Source organism: Psittacula echo (genome assembly GCF_963264785.1).
Source record: "Psittacula echo genome assembly, chromosome: 1".
NCBI classification, from domain to species: Eukaryota; Metazoa; Chordata; class Aves; order Psittaciformes; family Psittacidae; genus Psittacula; species Psittacula echo.
In genome coordinates this window covers 136,379,700-136,396,726 of record NC_137735.1, presented here as the reverse complement: position 1 = coordinate 136,396,726, position 17,027 = coordinate 136,379,700, and the positions used below count along the sequence as shown (strand labels likewise).

General features: G+C 42.1%; 1 protein-coding gene across 1 annotated transcript in view; it reads right to left on the bottom strand.

Annotated features, from left to right (window-relative positions):
- Window positions 1-302: 302 nt before the first annotated feature.
- The window catches only part of LHFPL3 (LHFPL tetraspan subfamily member 3), a gene marked incomplete at both ends in the record, with an annotated part of 180,102 nt that continues 163,377 nt past the window's right edge, over window positions 303-17,027 (bottom strand). The window contains 3 exons of the mRNA XM_080610263.1: window positions 303-360; window positions 5,052-5,298; window positions 6,817-7,053. Coding sequence (XP_080466389.1) covers window positions 303-360; window positions 5,052-5,298; window positions 6,817-7,053 — 542 coding nt within the window. The remainder of the gene's footprint in view (window positions 361-5,051; window positions 5,299-6,816; window positions 7,054-17,027) is intronic.

Here is a 17,027-nt window from a genome sequence, read left to right as displayed (position 1 = left end):
GGAAAGTCCTGCATTTGGATACAGTGACTGTTCATACAGTCCTTGGATGAAAGTCACACCTCGGGAATAGATCCGATAGGCAGTGCTATGAGAACCTTTAGTCTGGAGAGTCAGTTCCCCCTGATGTCAAATAGTCCATGTTTTATCTTTATATTTTCTTTTAAAAAATACTATTTACATAGATGAAATCACAGGCAAAAGGTTGCCTTTATCTAAAGAAGGAATTTTTTTTTGGGAAAATCTATAAAAAAGCCTGTTAGTTTGGCTTCTAGTTGCGGGTTTCTACATGAATATGTCTTGCACTACTTGCCTACTGCTCTTGTACTCAGAGCTCCTTGCAGCTCATTGTGGAGGTGATACCTGAATAAAGATAAGTTTTAATTAAACAAACAAATTAACAATTGGAGCAAATTGCAATGACAGATGAGCCACTTGTCGATTGAAGCTGAAAGACTCAGCTCTTCACAGCTCTGACAAGACTATGTCCTTGGCTGACATGGCAGAGAACCATGTTTTGAAGCTAGAAATGAGGGCGATGAATTTCCAACCTGGAACCTTAGCTCTGGGCTTCAAAGAAGAGCCTGATTTTGCCTTTGAAAAGCAGAGTACCTAAATACTCCTTTGAGGCAAGAGCATAAACCTTTTGATGTAGTTCCAGATTCCGCTGGCCAGCTGCAGCTGGGTAAGCGCATGTGGTTGGGCTGGCTATCACAGTCCATCACTGATCACTCCCCAGTGAGATTCTTCAACATTTCCCTTTTCAAATGGAAATTCAAGTGCTCAAATTGGCTCTGAGTTCAAAGTCACCTTAAGTGTTTTGAACATGGAGTGACACACCCAAGCGGCAACAGGCTGAAGCGGGTGACTCCTGAACGCTTTAGAAAGAAAGGATGGAGAGGAAGGAGACTAGCGGACATGAAGAGAAATGCCAGTCTACAAAAGGGAAGAGAGCAAGAGAAATCCTGCATTTTATTTTTGACAGTATTTTTATTCTTTAAGAGTCTATGCTAACTGAAATGAAAAGGTGCATGCACTGACTTCTTGTTTATCACGAGGAGCCAGGGGACACAGGCCTTTAGAGAAGAAGGAACTATATAACTTTGTCAGATAGATAATATGTAATATATCAGATAGAGAATATACCGGGGTATACAAGGTGTTCTGACTGGATTAGTTCTCTTTATTACTACCTGGGATGTTGATAATTCTTTTAAGCATTGTAGCTATATGAAGAAACTTAAACCAGGTATCAATATTCATGTTTATTCACCTAATTTTGAACAAGTTATCCTGAATGTTTGTGTGCATATGCCAGGAGAACTACATGCCGATAAGCTGGGCTTTGCAATTTTGCAGCAGTTTACACACGCGTTGTGACCTGAGCTATTTTCATTTTGAAGAATGACAGCTGACGCATACTCTGTCATGTAGGCCCTTGACTGTGCTGCTGGCCTCCTGTCACACAGCTTCAGATACGAAGGCTATTGCAGATGTTTTTCGAGCAATCATGGGGGTAGACTATTTCTGTTTACAGAAGATGATTCTCCAGTCAAAGGTGCACAAACCTCTGTGCAAGACTATTTTACTTCTTTTACAGAAAAATGCTTTGACACCAAGAAACGACTTCCCTTTAGCTTCTGTCTTTAAGTGTGTCTATTCCACAGTGACTGCAGCTCAGGCTGATCTATGAAGCCACCATTCAACAACCTGGATCAGGCCCTTACAGCGCTGATATGGAAAATAATGAAGGTGTAAGTGTCAACCAACTGTCAAGTCCTGGCTTGGGCATCCTGCACTGAGCTCTGTGACAAGCTCTCTGCAGTGTGGCTGTTGAGTCCGTGAGAGCTGCAATCACTGCAAGGTAGATGAATCCCTCAAATCTGTTGAAAAGGTAGATGAAACCTTCAAGTCTGGGTCCTGGCTCCTTTTATCTATTTCAGCTCCAGGCTTTTAATTCTGGGAAATCTTCAGTGCAACTTGCTTATCTGTGACCATACGGGCCCCAAAGATGAGTCAAATGTTAAACACCTTGTGAAGCTGTTCTATTCCTCAGAAAAGCCACAGCTGTCCACAAAGTGCATCATCCACCTGCTCTGACTGATATTACCTAACAAGGATAGTTTCTTTTGAATGCTTTTATACTTATCACTCATAATGCACACTATATTGCCACTTTCTACTGTAAAATTAATAACCTTGCACTCTCAATTTCTGTTGGAAATTTCTCGTTTGGTCTCTTCACCCTTTGTCCAGAACCTTATGAATTTTATGTCATTAAGACATTATAGTTCAAAATGTTAAATTATGTCATTATACAGCACATCAAGATTTATGCCTAATGTTGATGGCTCTCTCAAAATGCTCTTGATAAAGCTTAAAACTAGGATGAATTCAGACTATTCAGATTATTTTTGTCATCACCCTCTGTGCCATTATTTTAATAACATACAGGCCTTTAAGTCATTACCATTAGTTCCCATAAATTAAAGAAAACTATGTAATACTGTTCCCTCCTTTTTCAAATGGCATAAACATAATGGGAAAGTCTTTTTAGAAAAACCTTTTTCTTCTTCAAAAGGCAGGGGTTTTAGTTCAAAAAGGTACATATTGTTGTGTAATATTTGCATGATTAGGAAACTGCATTAAATAAATAGCCTATAACCTGAAGAAAGTCTGCTAAGCCTGAGTTACATTTCTTGGACATGAAACCTGCATAGAAGTTTGCTCTCAAACCTACACAAATAAGAAATAAGTAAGCACTATTTTTTTATTTTTTAACTGTTTTTTATGGCAAAAATTGGGCTGTCTTTTGCCATGAATAATTTTAACAGCCAAATTCCTTACTCACGAGCTTTGATTAGCCTATGTAAATATGCAGAACTGCAGACATCAAAAGCACAGAGCAGGTGGACAATTCAGCATGGTCAATCTACAGAGCAGCGCAGCTTGCCCTTTTTCTGACATTTTCTCACCTTTTTGCCATCCTGTTGTGTTTCATATACTTTTAACTGTTTCCCTGCCACCAATGCTCAGAAGCACTGTGGTGTCAGGAACTTGCACAGCCACCACACTCTCACTGAGTCTGTGGGAGCTCATCTGCAGGAAGCCTCCAGACAGAACAATTACCTGATTAAGAAAGCAGCTGCCCAGCTGTCTGGTCACTGTCTACTCATTTCTTGTTCTAAAAGGGTTTTCCACATACATGAACACTGTTGTGACTTAATTTATTGTCTCTTCATTCCCGCTGAGCTACCACATAACAAAACCTACAGGCATGGGAGCAAAGCCCCAGAAGCAGAGGAAAAGCTGACAGGGCAAGCAGAGGTTTTTCTTGGTGTTGGTTGCTCCCCAGGTGCTTTCTGCTGAAAAGCCTGATGGAGCCAGGACTGTCCCATAAGGGGACACCTTGCTTATCACACGTTATGAGATGTCCAGGGCTGTGACCAGAGGATAGGGTTCAAAATAAAACAAGAGGAGTTCAGGTTAGGTATAAGGAAGAAGTTCTTTACTGTGAGGGTGGTGAGGCACTGGAATGGGTTGCCCAAAGAAGTAGTGCCCCATCTCTGGCAGTGTTCAAGGCCAGGCTGGACAGAGCCTTGGGTGACGTGGTTTAATGTGAGGTGTTGCTGCCCATGGCAGGGGGTTGGAACTTGATGATCTTAAGGTCCTTTCCAACTCAAACCATTCTATGATTCTGTGACATTGCCACCAGCAAAAAGAAGGAGTCAATGGGGTCAAGCCCAATGGACAGCCCTGACCATTCAGCCACATTTTTTGCCCCTTGGATGACAGCAGCAGCACAGGGACTCTTCCTTGAGAAAGGGATGCTCCTCATCCATACCTGCTAATCTAGAAGCAGGAGCTAGCACAAGCCCAGAGACAGACATCATGTAGATGAGAAGGGGGAAAGAGGGACGGGGGGCAGTGGAGGGGTGTTTAGCATTCAGGGCTACTTGTTATGAGGGCTTTGACTTCACATTGTAAGAGTAGCTTGGGAGGCTGAGGGTATTGCTTATAAGGTATTGCTTATATCCTTAGTCTTAACTTCTTGTCTATATGGGAAGCATGCTAGTGATATTTGCCTATTTCAGTATTTTCACATCCTGACCATTTCCAAGAGACACATGGATACTCTGCATGTGGATTAATGCTGATGAGTAGTTCTCCAGCATCTCTTAACCTGAAAGGGGACAAGGGAATGTCATTTATGGGGTGTCGAAGCCCTCATGCATGTGCAGTGCATGCCAGGGGTACAGACAGGATGTTGCTTGGTGCAAACTTCAGGAGAAGTGTTCGCCCTAATGTTCTACCAGGTTCTTTATTATGGTGTAAGTAATCAACACTTGCTCTAACACAGACCACTGCCTCAAACTGGTCATCTAAGCATGCAGCCAGTGACAGGCAAGATTACAGAACCTGCCTCCCAATCCTGGCTATATGAACCCCAAATCTTCTTCCTAAACACTATTAAATGAATTCCAGCTGCAAAAATGGATGAGCTCTACCTACACATCCCAGTGCCTGTTTCAGACTGCAGCCTTTTTGACAGAAACTCTCTGTGGTCTGCATCAGATCCATCAACTTGCTCCATCAGCACAGTGTTGGGAATGGCAAGCTGCAGCCCACCTTGTACAGAGATCAGAGACCACTGGAGGGAATTAAGTACTCATGTCTTGTTGTTTCAGTAGGATATTTGCTCACTAGGATGCAGGCAGGCTTTCCTGGCATCCAAAAGGCCAGAGGAAGGACTCCAGCAAAGTGGAGAGCTGGTGCTCTGCTTGCACTGGTATCTGCCATGTCCCTACCATTCATGGGGATGCTGGTGTCCACTCGTGCTGCTGCTGTGTCTTCCAGGGCAGTGGTGGTGGCAGCGGCATGTGCAGGTAGGGAAATGCTGGGGGGGATCCAGAGGGATTCAGACCTGTCCTGTTGTTGCTTATAAGAAGCTTTTTGTGATGTGAGGGGAAAAGGATGTTCTTTTTAGAAGACAAGCTGCCTTTTTTGATTTTTATTTGAAGGACAGCTTAAAAAGTGGTGAACAATAGGTTTACCTGAAGGGCAAAGTTTTTGCTGAGTTCTGGTTTGCTTTGAAGCTAGTGGTGTGGTACACGTCTGTGTTTAATCCAAGAAAAATGAGCTGCTGAATGATTTTGTCCGACATGCTGAGGACCAAATGTTCTGGCAGGAGCTTGTGCCAACGACGTGAGAGGTGATGAGTCTCCAGAAGCAGCTTTTTGCTTGTAAGATGCCAAAACAGATGAGGTTCTTTGATGCAAGTAGTTGTAGGGCTCATGAGCTCTGTATGGTATAGACAAATCAGATGCTGTGCTGAGGCCAAAAGCACTTGTGGCATAGCTGTGAATGCCCTTCTGATAAGTATTTTAATTTTCAAATGCAGATGAATATTATCCTTACAGAAGATGGCCACAGCGACAATCCTTGAAACCTATGCCCTCAGTTTACCTGCAGAACAGATGTACACATGCAATTGCAAGTAACATGGACTTTCCTTAACCCCCAACGTTAGCAGGCTCTAACCGGGTCTGGAATTGTATGTGAAGTTCAGTCTTCAAGTCCACTTATCTTTGGGCTGAGTGCGCTGACTGTCTGCAATTCAGCAACCTGGAGCAACTGTGTGGTGGCTTTCGGGTACATGAGTAATGGTTCTCCTGGAGCAGGACTGAGCTATTTTTGTACAACCCAGGCTGCCAAACAGCTTTTGACTTCCAATCCAGTGGTGAAGGGCTCCTAAGATCCGTGCTATTATTAGAGGCAACCTACAATATTACAAAGGTGGTGGATGAGCTGAATGCAGAATCCTTCACTAGGGGACATTCGGTGAAACTAGCAGGGGATCAATTTGAAACAGATAAAAGAAAGTACTTCTTTAGCAGTCAGTAGTGAGCTTCAGGAACTTGCTGCCACACAGTGCTGTAGAAGCCAACAGTGCCAGCAGGTTCAGAAGGGACCAGACACACCCAGGGACAACAGGCCCACTAAAAAGACAAAGCAGGGACATGCCTTCTGTGATGTCTATCACATTAGCTACACATCTGTGGATGCTGGGGGAGCACAAGGGGAAGGGGCTGCAGAAATCAGCCAGGCTTGCACACACTCACCAAACAGCATTTCTCCTCTCTCAACTGCATGATAAAACTACTGGCCTGAGCAAGTTTCATGTTCTTAATCCAGAAATGTGTTTTATCCCCAGCCCACTGCATGCATATTGAGTTACTACAACATCTGAGATTCCCATGAGCTGACTAATGAGCTCAAAGCAACACAATCAAACAAGAACTAGTATTCTTCTTCATTCCTGGCTCTGATCTTAGACCACTGGTGCCTTGCTGTATGGGTGGTCCCATTACACATCTCAATGCCAGTCTTGCAAGTCAATACCTCCTTTACTGTGTACTGTGCTAACACATAGGCCATGTTACAGCCATATCACAGTGAAAAAACCTAAAGGAACCAAATGAACAAATCTTGCATGGGGTACAGAAACAGACAGAGATAGTGAAATTTAAATGCTAATGAAATAATGTACAACTGGGTAACACAAAAACATCCTACCTACACCTCTAAAAATTAAAGTTAAATCATGCATAGTGCAGCAATTATGGCAATTTCAAGCTCTTATAATTTGGAGGCTGAAAATCAAAACTTCCTCTGCCCCTTTCATTTCTTCTTACCCAGCAACTTATGAAGCAAGCCACCATACCACTTTTTAAGTATAAAATAAAAAGAAACCAATAATTGTTTTTAAGCAATTGCCCTCAAGGCCACCCAATAATAGTGTTTCTAAAGCAGTCCTACCTTTGTTTTCCAACTTGAGCTCCTCTGCTAGCAAGCTGTCTTGTCTGTTGCCAAGCACAAATGCCAGAAATGAGAGGATCAGGGCATCCAAGATTCCAATAATTGCCAGGATATATGCCCAGCGGACTGAACAAGCCCCCAGCGTGTACTTGTCTGTCTTTTCACCACACATCCGTTTTACCTCATCTGAATCCCAGCCATCAGGAAAAATCATACAACCCAGGACGAGACAGGCAGCTTGGAGAAAAAAGAAAAGGAGAACAATGGGATAATGAGACCAAACTTCCGTTTTGATACGAACCTACATTGTTATCAATAAAGCAACACACTTTTTCATCCTGAGCTTCAAAGCTAGGTTACTTAAAAACAAGTCACGAATGATAAGCTGTGATTGAGCATATAATATAAAGAAACCTAAGATACAACATCAAAGGTGCTTAAAAAAATAAAGTTACATTCTGAATCATGGACAGTTTTTGTTCCAGAACTATCTCGCTTTCCTTGTGATGCTGATTTATTCATTTGTAATAAGAAAGGCTCACACAAGAGAAAAGGGAAAAATTATTAACCTGGATATTCAAAGGAAACACTGGATTACTGTCAAATGGTCAGGCAAACTAACCAGAGGAAAATAGAGGAAAACTCCATCTATTATTTCTGGTAATCTAAGTACTTGTAACAAGCATAGGTAATAGCAAAGGGATTTTTTTGTCTCTTTAACTGAAAAATGTTTTATGCATAAGGTTTATGCTCCTCAAAAACACAGGTAATGACATTGTTCTGCAAGGAAAAATAAGCTGTCAACATTGCTGTCAACTTCTGATCCGGTTTACCTGAGGAATCACCACATGACATCTCAAACATGAAAAAGTGCTAATCATTTCAACAGCAAAAGAAATGAAAAGCCTCTTCCCACATGGAAAGCCAGCCGACACCGACCACCAGCTGCTGTGGGTAGGGGCAGCCATACTGTGACGGGGACAAAGAGTAGGTGTTCAAGTGCTCATCCTTCAGCCTGTGTGACTGCTAAAGGCTGACTTCACTTTTAAATAGCAGAAATCTGCTTTGACCCTTGATTCCCTAGGAAACTGCCCTGCTGTGGGATACCAGGTACTGCCATAGCCCAATGTGGCTCTTGTGGCAAAACAGTGTGACAAATCTGTACGTGCTGCATCACCTGAAGCCACCTGAGTCACCGGAGTCAATGGTGTCCACTGGCCAGCAGTTGATGTGATGTCCCCTGCCTAGATGGTGCCAGGGTGAGGGCTGTGCCCAGCCACCAGCACCTTGGGTGGGACATGTGTGCTCTTGGGCAAGAGACCTCAAGGTCGCAACCACTGCCCCAGCATCTTATGAGACCAAGGCCATAGCCTTGGTCTGGCACATGACCTGCAGTTCAGACACAAACTGTGGTCACTGATGAGCAGCCTCCTTGGAGGTTGTTTACCCCTTTTCCTACTGGAGTGTATGTGTTGTGGTGGAGGGTAGCACGACAGGGATGCAGCACCAGGATGGGAGGATACGATATGTCCTGAGGTGGTGACATGTCATTATGAAAACACACAGAAAAAGGCAAACCCATACACTGAATCTTCACTAACATGGTCCCTCCCCACTTAGTCACTGTCTGAGAAAATCCATGGGCTGAGAAGACATGCCAGTATACCAGCCTCATAGGGCCGGACCGAATGTACCTCTGCATCAGACCTGGCTTCTCACTGCCTGCAGGAACTGTCACTGGGCACAGCTGAAGGCATGACTTGTATGCTGCCAGATCCTTCTGGACAATGCCTTTCCCTGGGAAACCCCATGCAGGTAGACCCTGTTGTGAGTGGGGTGAGGGACCTGGTGGTCTCTAGAGGTCCTGTCCAACCTGACCTAATCTTTGGCAGGAAGGCAGTATGTTGGTAACAGGGGACAGAGCAGTTGCGAACTCACGGCACATTTCCTACCAAAGCGGTGGGAATAGCACACAGATATAACTGACTGCAGCCCTTGGTCATACTGATGGATTTGTTGGCTTCACTGAGGCAAACAACAAGAATGCAGCACTAGCCACGGCAATGGCATAGGGACATCTTCAGCAGGGGAGGATAGGATATAAAAATTAAGTAAAATCAGTTTTTATTGCATTTAGGAGAACTAGAAAATCCATACGCTTTGAGTAATTGTCTGTACTGCCTTTCCTAACTTGGAAGCAAGCATATTTTCATCATTAGCCCGTCTTTGTTAGTATGGCTTATGAGATACAATGGATCCTAAACCGTCTTTTATAAGTCTTAATATCGCATTGGTGCACTGTGATCTAAATTGGAGGTAAATCTGCTAATTTAAAGAATATATTCTGTGGCTTTCATCCTTTCAGACAGTTTTTGAGCCAAACCTCTGTTTGGAAACCACAGTTTATACACCAAGCAGTTTGTGCAACTAATAGCTGCCACCACTGTGGGAAATGCAGTAAGTTCTTGTCTTTTCTGGACAAGCATAAGCACTGTCATTTTTATACACCTCTAATGCCCACAAAATAAAAACACACCTGCGCTGAATGAATATAATGAAATACTGAGAGAGATGTGAAAACAGGGCTCAGGAATGGCTGTTCCCTTTTGACAACTACACAATTGCTGTTAACAAAGCCTTGAAAGCATGTCTGCAGAAAGCATTTGACGTACAATAAAAGCTGCACCTAAGGCATTTGACGAATTCTTCCTGAGCAGTTGATTTGTGTGAAAATATAACAGCTTATGATACTTTCAAGGACAATTAGGCTTAGAAACAAGGACAATTAGATAAGGACTGATTTACTCAGAACACGCAGATAGGACAAATTGTAAGTTGCCTATTGCCTGCCTTAACTTACTTGCACAATTTTATAAGATCTTCCAAAGATCTTAGAGACAAACTGTGCAATAATTTACTTTCTTGAGCTGGTTACATACACTTTCAGAAAGATTATTTCTTGCAGACAACACATAAGCATTGCCTTCACACTTACGAGGGACTCCACTGGAGTGATGCAGCAAATCTGCGTACTTCTGGTATTTGTAAAAATGTCTACATTTACCCAGGTGACTGTTGACAAAAGTTTGATTTACGATGTAACAGCAACCACCAAAGCCAGTTTACATTTATTAACCATCCTCAAAATGAAAGGAAGCTTAATGCTCAGTTAATGATCAATAGATGTGGGATTTTTCTGCTAATTGTGCAAGAATAATTAGCAAATACTGACATCTCCGTGGTTTTTTTTATTGCATATCACATCATGCATATGTTCTTAGTATTTCCTAAATATAATTTAACTTTGTTCTTTTCCACCTAGGTAATTAAAAATATGGGCCCTTCTCTCAGGAACTCAGTGCACAGCTTCCCAGCTGTGTTCCTCAAATTTCCAATTAACTCTTCTTTCCTGAATTCTGTTCCTGCATGCTTTGATATACTTGTTTAACTTTCTGGAGTAATTCTGTTGGTTGCAGTTGGACTTCTTTTGGTAATTAGACACACAGGTAAATGATGGCTAGACTATATCCGTTTGCATAAAGTTTAGATGCTTTCTACTGAATGACTACTTGGTCAACAGATGCAGGAATCATACTTTACCTGTAGAGGTTAACATAAATAAGATTAATCAACCTTGAGTTTTCACTTGCTGAGCGAATTATTTCACACTGAATGCCTTTAAGAATACAGACTTACTCAACAATATGAAACAGATAATGATTCATTTATCAGCTACAAGACTGAAAAGACAGGTAGAAAATCCACCTACAGATCTACTTTGTATTCCTAGAAATTTTTACATTTTAATCCTTCTGAAGAGGATTAGAAGATTTTCTCCACAAGGAAATTACTTTCAGCTTTATAAAAATTTGAAAAATGGAAACCATTTTATGCAATTTCAGTGAAACTCCTAAGAGATGATTTTATAACACAGGCATGGGTCCCACATCCTTATCCAAACTTCCACTGTCTCTAATGTGACTGAAGTGGAAATGCAATAAAGGCTACTACTGTTTTACTACTATCCAGTTCTAATAAATTCAGAAACTTTCATATTTGGAAAGATGCTTATTGAATGAAAAGAATGAAATCATCAGTTCCTACAGACATTTTGGTTAAAGTAAGTGTCCTGGGTTCAGCAGTAGCCGTCATTTTTTCTCCTTCTTAGTAGCTGGTGCAGCACTGTGGTTTTGACTTTCGGCCTGGGAACAGCGCTGATAACACCGATGTTTTTAGTTACTGCTCAAATGTTTACTCTGACCAAGGACTTTGTGAGTCTCATGCTCTGCCAGGGAGGAGAAGCCGGGAGGAAGCAGAGACAGGACACCTGACCCAAACTAGCCAAAGAGGTATTCCATACCACAGCACATCATGCCCAGGAGGTAACTGGGAGTTACTCAGAAGGGCTGACTCGCAGCTTGGTCAGGCTGGGTATTATCGGTCAGCGGGTGGTATTGTATACTCTTTCCTTGTTATTTCCCTTATCATTATTATTATTGGTGGTAGCAGTAGTGATTTGTGTTATACCTTAGTTACTGGACTGTTCTTATCTCAACCCGTGGGAGTTACATTCTTTTGATTCTCCTCCCCATTCCTCTGGGAACGGGGTGGGAGGGAAGAAGGGGAGGGAGTGAGTAAGCAAGACTGCATGGCTGTCAGAGTTTAAACCATGACAGTAAGGATAAAGTTAAATCTATACTGGTTGAAGACAGTATTCTGTGTGTGAGCTGAATACATCGGATTAGCATCATCTTTCTGACCCTGCGGACAGCCCAGCCTAGGACCTCTGTAGCTAATCAAGACCTTTTATGAGAAGCAGCAGGGGGAAATTGATAGAAGACTTATTAGTGTCACTGACACCATTCTCTATTTGCCTCTATTTGGGTGACTATAAAACTAACAAGAATCATATTAATGTCATTTTCCCTTTGGTTGCTTGAGAAAACTCCTAGCAGGAATAGTGCCGTTGTAGTGATGGCCAAGTAATGACTGGCTTCCTTCAGTCCTTCCTTTTCTTCTATGACAGGGTGGCCTGCTTAATGGACGAAGGAAAGGCTGTGGATGTTGTCTACCTAGTCTTTAGCAAAGCCTTTGGCACGGTTTCCCACAGCATTCTCTTGGAGAAACTGGCTGCTCATGTCTTAGACAGGTGTACTTTTTGCTGAGTAAAAACTGGCTGGATGGCCAAGCCCAAAGAGTGGTGGTGAATAGAGTTAAATCCAGCTGGTGGCTGGTCACAAGTGGTGCTCTCCAGGGCTCAGTATTTGGGCCAGTTCTGTTCAGTATCTTTATCAATGATCTGGACAAGGGGACTGAGTGCACCCTCAGTAATTTTGCAGACGATTCCAAGTGTTGATCTGCTTGAGGGTAGGAAGGCTCGGCAGAGGGATCTGGACAGGCTGGCTCAATGGGCCAAAGCCAATTGCATGAGATTCAACAAGGCAAAGTGCCAGGTCCTGCACTTGGGTCACAACAACCCATTTCAGTGCTACAGACTTGGGGAAGAGTGGCTGGAAAGCTGCTTGGTGGAAAAGGACCTGGGGGGTGTTGACTGATGGCCGCTGAACACAAGCGAGCTTGTGCCTAGGCAGCCAAGAAGTTCAAGAGCATCCTGGCCTGTGTCAGAAACAGCATAGCCAGCAGCGCCAGGGAATAGATTGTTCCCATGTACTCAGCACCGGTGAGGCCGCATCTTGAATACTGTGTTCAGTTCTGAGCCACTCACTACAAGAGATGTTGAGGTTCTGGAGTTCAGAGAAGAGCAAAAAAGCTGGTGAAGGGTCTAGAGAACAAGTTTTATGACGTAACTGTATTTTTTAGCCTAGAGAAAAGGACATTCACAGGAACCTCTCTACAACTTACAGCTCTCTAAAACTACCTGACAGGAGGTTGTAGTAAGGTAAGGGTTGATCTCTTCTCCCACGTAACAAGTGATAGGATGGGAGGAAATGGTTTCAAGTTGTGCCAGGGGAGGTTTAGATTGGATATTAGGAAAATTTCTTCATCAAAAGTGTTGTCAAGCACTGGCACAGGCTGCCCAGGGAAGTGGTTGAGTCACCACCCCTAGAGCTATTTAAAAGACGTGTAGATGTGGCACTCAAGGACATGGTTTAATGGTGGTCTTGGCATCGCTGGGCTAATGGTGGGACTCAGTAGTCTTAAAGGTCTAATACATGGTAGTTAAACATGCCTGATAAACATTTACTTCTCAAAACCTTTTTTCTCATATAAACAGCTAACAGAAACTGTCACATGGTTTTCCTTCAGGGCTCTGAGTAATGAGACAAATTATTCATACTAAGAGAAGAAGTCCAGGATTTTACTTACTGGGATGAAAGGATGCAGATATGAGACTTTCACAGATTGGAAACAGACACTGAATTATTGCTGGCACTGACAGACTTGTGGCTTTGACCAAGCTAATATTATCACAGCTCGCGCTTGGTGGATGAGCTCAAATGACAATTAGTACGCAAGTAGTTCATGATCCTACGGTTGTGCCAAATATGGTGACAGATTAATGCTGTATCATTGCACGGAATGAGGTTACATTTATAAAAAGGCTGACTGTTATACAGGAAACCAGTGCTTAGAAATTCCCATGGGCAAGACTTCCCTCTCATCTTCATTCTTTTCCTGACAACAGTAGAGTATGGCAATGGCAAGTTTCCTGATAGTAAAAAAAAAATGGAACGGGAATTACACTGATCAGCTATTTTCTTTCTACACCCACACATGCAAGAGTCTCCAAGCCTCCATGGTTCCAAAATCTGAGAGGTTCTTTGTTTTTTGCTTTTTTTGTAAATGGTATTTACAAAACCAGTGACTCATTAAACTCCAACAAATGGAATGGAGCTTTTTGCCAGCTGTGTTGGTGGAGTGAACTTCTAGGGCACAGTGAAAGGAAAGTTGAGGGCTCTGGCAAGGGACATTCACTAGGACTATGGTCTTTCAGCAGCTTGAACCTGGAAAAGAAAGAAAGGATGAGGGAAGGTGGCTGAAGACACATGGTCACATACAGTCCTGAGTGAACACAGAGGCTGCACACATTGATGTAGCTGAGATTGATTTGAGTGATATGGACTGTACTAATGCACAGGATAAAAATTCTCTATGTTTACATTTATGTTCTGGCTTAGGACAAGTGTGCAATTTTGGAGCAAATGCCCTTATTCTCTTCATTTACTGATTCCATTCACTGAAACTGTTCTGGTGCAGGTAAACCAGATTATTTTTGGAGGAACATAGACGTTCCTTTCCAAAAGTTCTTCAATGCTGGATAGGGGCTGTTAAATTCTGACTCAATGTGTGGGCTTTATTAACACAAAACCTGTGCCTAGGAGAAGGCTCTTGAACCATGCAGAGCTTCATTGACACCTGAAATGATTCTTGTGCAATACAAAGAGGCAAATGTCATACAAGACTTATTTGCTGTGTTGTTTGAAGACTGCCAGATCCAGTCTTCAGCTTTGGAGAGGTTCTTCAGAGAGGTGCTAACTGGCTCCCCAAGGAGATGACACAACCTGTTAATTTGTGCCATAAGCAAACTGAAAGTTCCTCTGGCAGCAGGATATCTTGGTGGTGCTCATACAGGGTTACTAACCACATGATTGCTATTGGGCATGAGATAGCCAATGAGAAAAATGGCATGACATTCAAGATTCAAGGTCAGCGTTCTTGGAGAGCTGGAGTGATAAAAGCATTATTTGAACATCTGTGCCCTGGGCTCCTATGTGGGACAAGGCAGATGCCCCGTAGAATTATGCAAGGACACTGACGTGCCACTTCAATTTAAGTGACATGGACAAAAGCAGACCTTCCTAGAGAGGTCCAAAGATGCTCCCCCCACCAAGTGAAGATGCAAATGTTTGTGGGCTCATCATCCTTTAGAAAGCTTCAAACAACATGCATAATGGAGGCATTTGGTCCAGGAGACAAGACTAGTTCTTATTTGAAGTAAAGCTCTAGAGCCCCATGTAATGAGGGTGTGAGAGGCGACACTTCAGCAGTAACTGCTTTAATCTACTTATCCTTTTATTTGGTATTGTCTTACTTGGTAGTGTAGAAAACGCTGAACCCTTCCAAAGGATTAAGAACATTTATTGACAATGCTAAGGGGGAAAAATATGGAGAAGAACCTCTGTCTGCATTCCTATGATAACATAAAAGACTTGACACAATTATGACCAGTTGACTTATTAGGGCACTGACTTTCTGATGCCAAATCTGATAAGGAGATATATATATATATACACATATACATATCAATAGGTAAGTGTATTCTGCATGCTGATTCTAAGAAAAGGAAAAAAGAAGACCAAATATTTAGTGACTGGACAGCAAAGAGAAAGAAAGTGATACTGTGGAAAGTGTTAGTGAGGTAGGTGCTACAGTCAGAGAGGGAAGACTCACCATACCCTGACTGAGTTGTGAAGCTGGTTACCAGAAATATGGTTGACCAGCAGCCATTCCCAAAGATAAGGATGAAGAGCATGTGTTCAGAAAGATGGCAACAACTGTGAAAGTGATGTTCTATGTGAGGAATGTGTTAAGCTATAAATATGTAGAACAAAATAGCAAAGATAGATAGTGCAATCTACTTTAGTTAAGATCACTTGGGGGAAGAACTGTAAGAAAAAATTTACTGCCCTAAGGGGGCCTGTTTAAGACCTCAAGTGTCGGGTTCATGAATGGATAGAGATTTCTTTGACATGATAGAGACAGAAATTCTGTGAGGGGTTTTACCACCATGGGAGCATTTAACTTCCAAGTTTCGACCATCACCCATGATAATTAAACTTTGAGATTAATGCAATTCTGTGAATAATTTAGTTAGTACAACTATCTTAGCTTGAGCATAAAAACAATGTAAGAGTATTATAGATTTTTATGAGTGTGTGCCAGGTGACTCACTAGGTGCATCCCAATGACTCCACAACTTGTCTTGTTCCAGCCATGGCTATATGTAATATATATAGCCATTATATATACACCCACATAATTATAGTGCCTTGTCCAGAAAAATTATGGAAAATGGGGACTATTAATGGATGCAGGCCTAATCACCATGTGGGCAAAAAATCCCTAGAAATGTCATGACAACGAATTGCTAACAGCTGTAGAGAGGCAGATGACTAACTGATGAAAAATGGGTAAACTGAAATTATATACTACAAGAGATAAAAATACTTCCTTACAATAAAGCAGGTATGGGAGGTCACAGAGCTAGAAGCCCACAGGAAGGTATGAGTCAAGTTACATTTATGCTGTATAACCTCCTGTGGTGTCCACTGGCCCTGGGATCTAACAATTTTTTCTTCTGATCTTTCTGTTTAAAGTGTCTAAAATAACATGAAAACCTTATCACAGCCCACCAGAGTTTGTCTAACATGTCTTTGTGTCACAGAATGTGTGTTAGCAGCTCTGTATGTCAGCTGAAGGTTCATACCCAGAGATCACAGGAACAACAAAGGATAGGAATGCTTGCAAATGCATGTGCTCAGAGGGTCACAATGTGAGAGGCAACTGTCATGAAGCCAGGTTGTCTGACAATGTGGGGATATACTTTTCTTATATGCTAGGGTCTCCTGAAAAAGAACTGTATAGGTAATGAAGGAACTACTTGTTTATATTGTGTCTTTGCTGTTTGTCAGTTCCCAGCCGCTCGGCTTTACTTGTTAACAGAACTTACTATTGAAAGTGTTTATTTTGAATGCTGTCACAGAGGCCTGTTACAGCTTTCTAATTTAATGTTAACTTCTCTTCATAGAACCTGGTCTTCAGCCAAACCATATCAAACAGTAGCATGCTGAAATGTGCTAGATTTAATCAATGAATAAACTCAATATAAATACAGTGTAGGCTACAGCAAATAGACTGTGGGAGAGGTGTGATTGTGAATGGCATAGGCTAGACATCAATTGAGATTTATACAGCTGACATTTCATCACAAGTTACTGATCCAAGTAGTGAGGCTATTTTAAACATGGTTTTGGAAAGAGGAGGAAAAGCTGAAAATAATCTTACCTTCAGTGACCATGATTCAATTCAATTTAAATAAAATGAGTACAGGAATAAAAATAATCCCAAAACTGGGTTTAAAAGATGCATATTTCAGAGGGATAAACTTTGATAAGCTAAAGAAACCTAAATGCAGTCCAGATACCTAACAAGTTATCTGGACTGAAGTGGTTCATACTTAATTGTCGGAA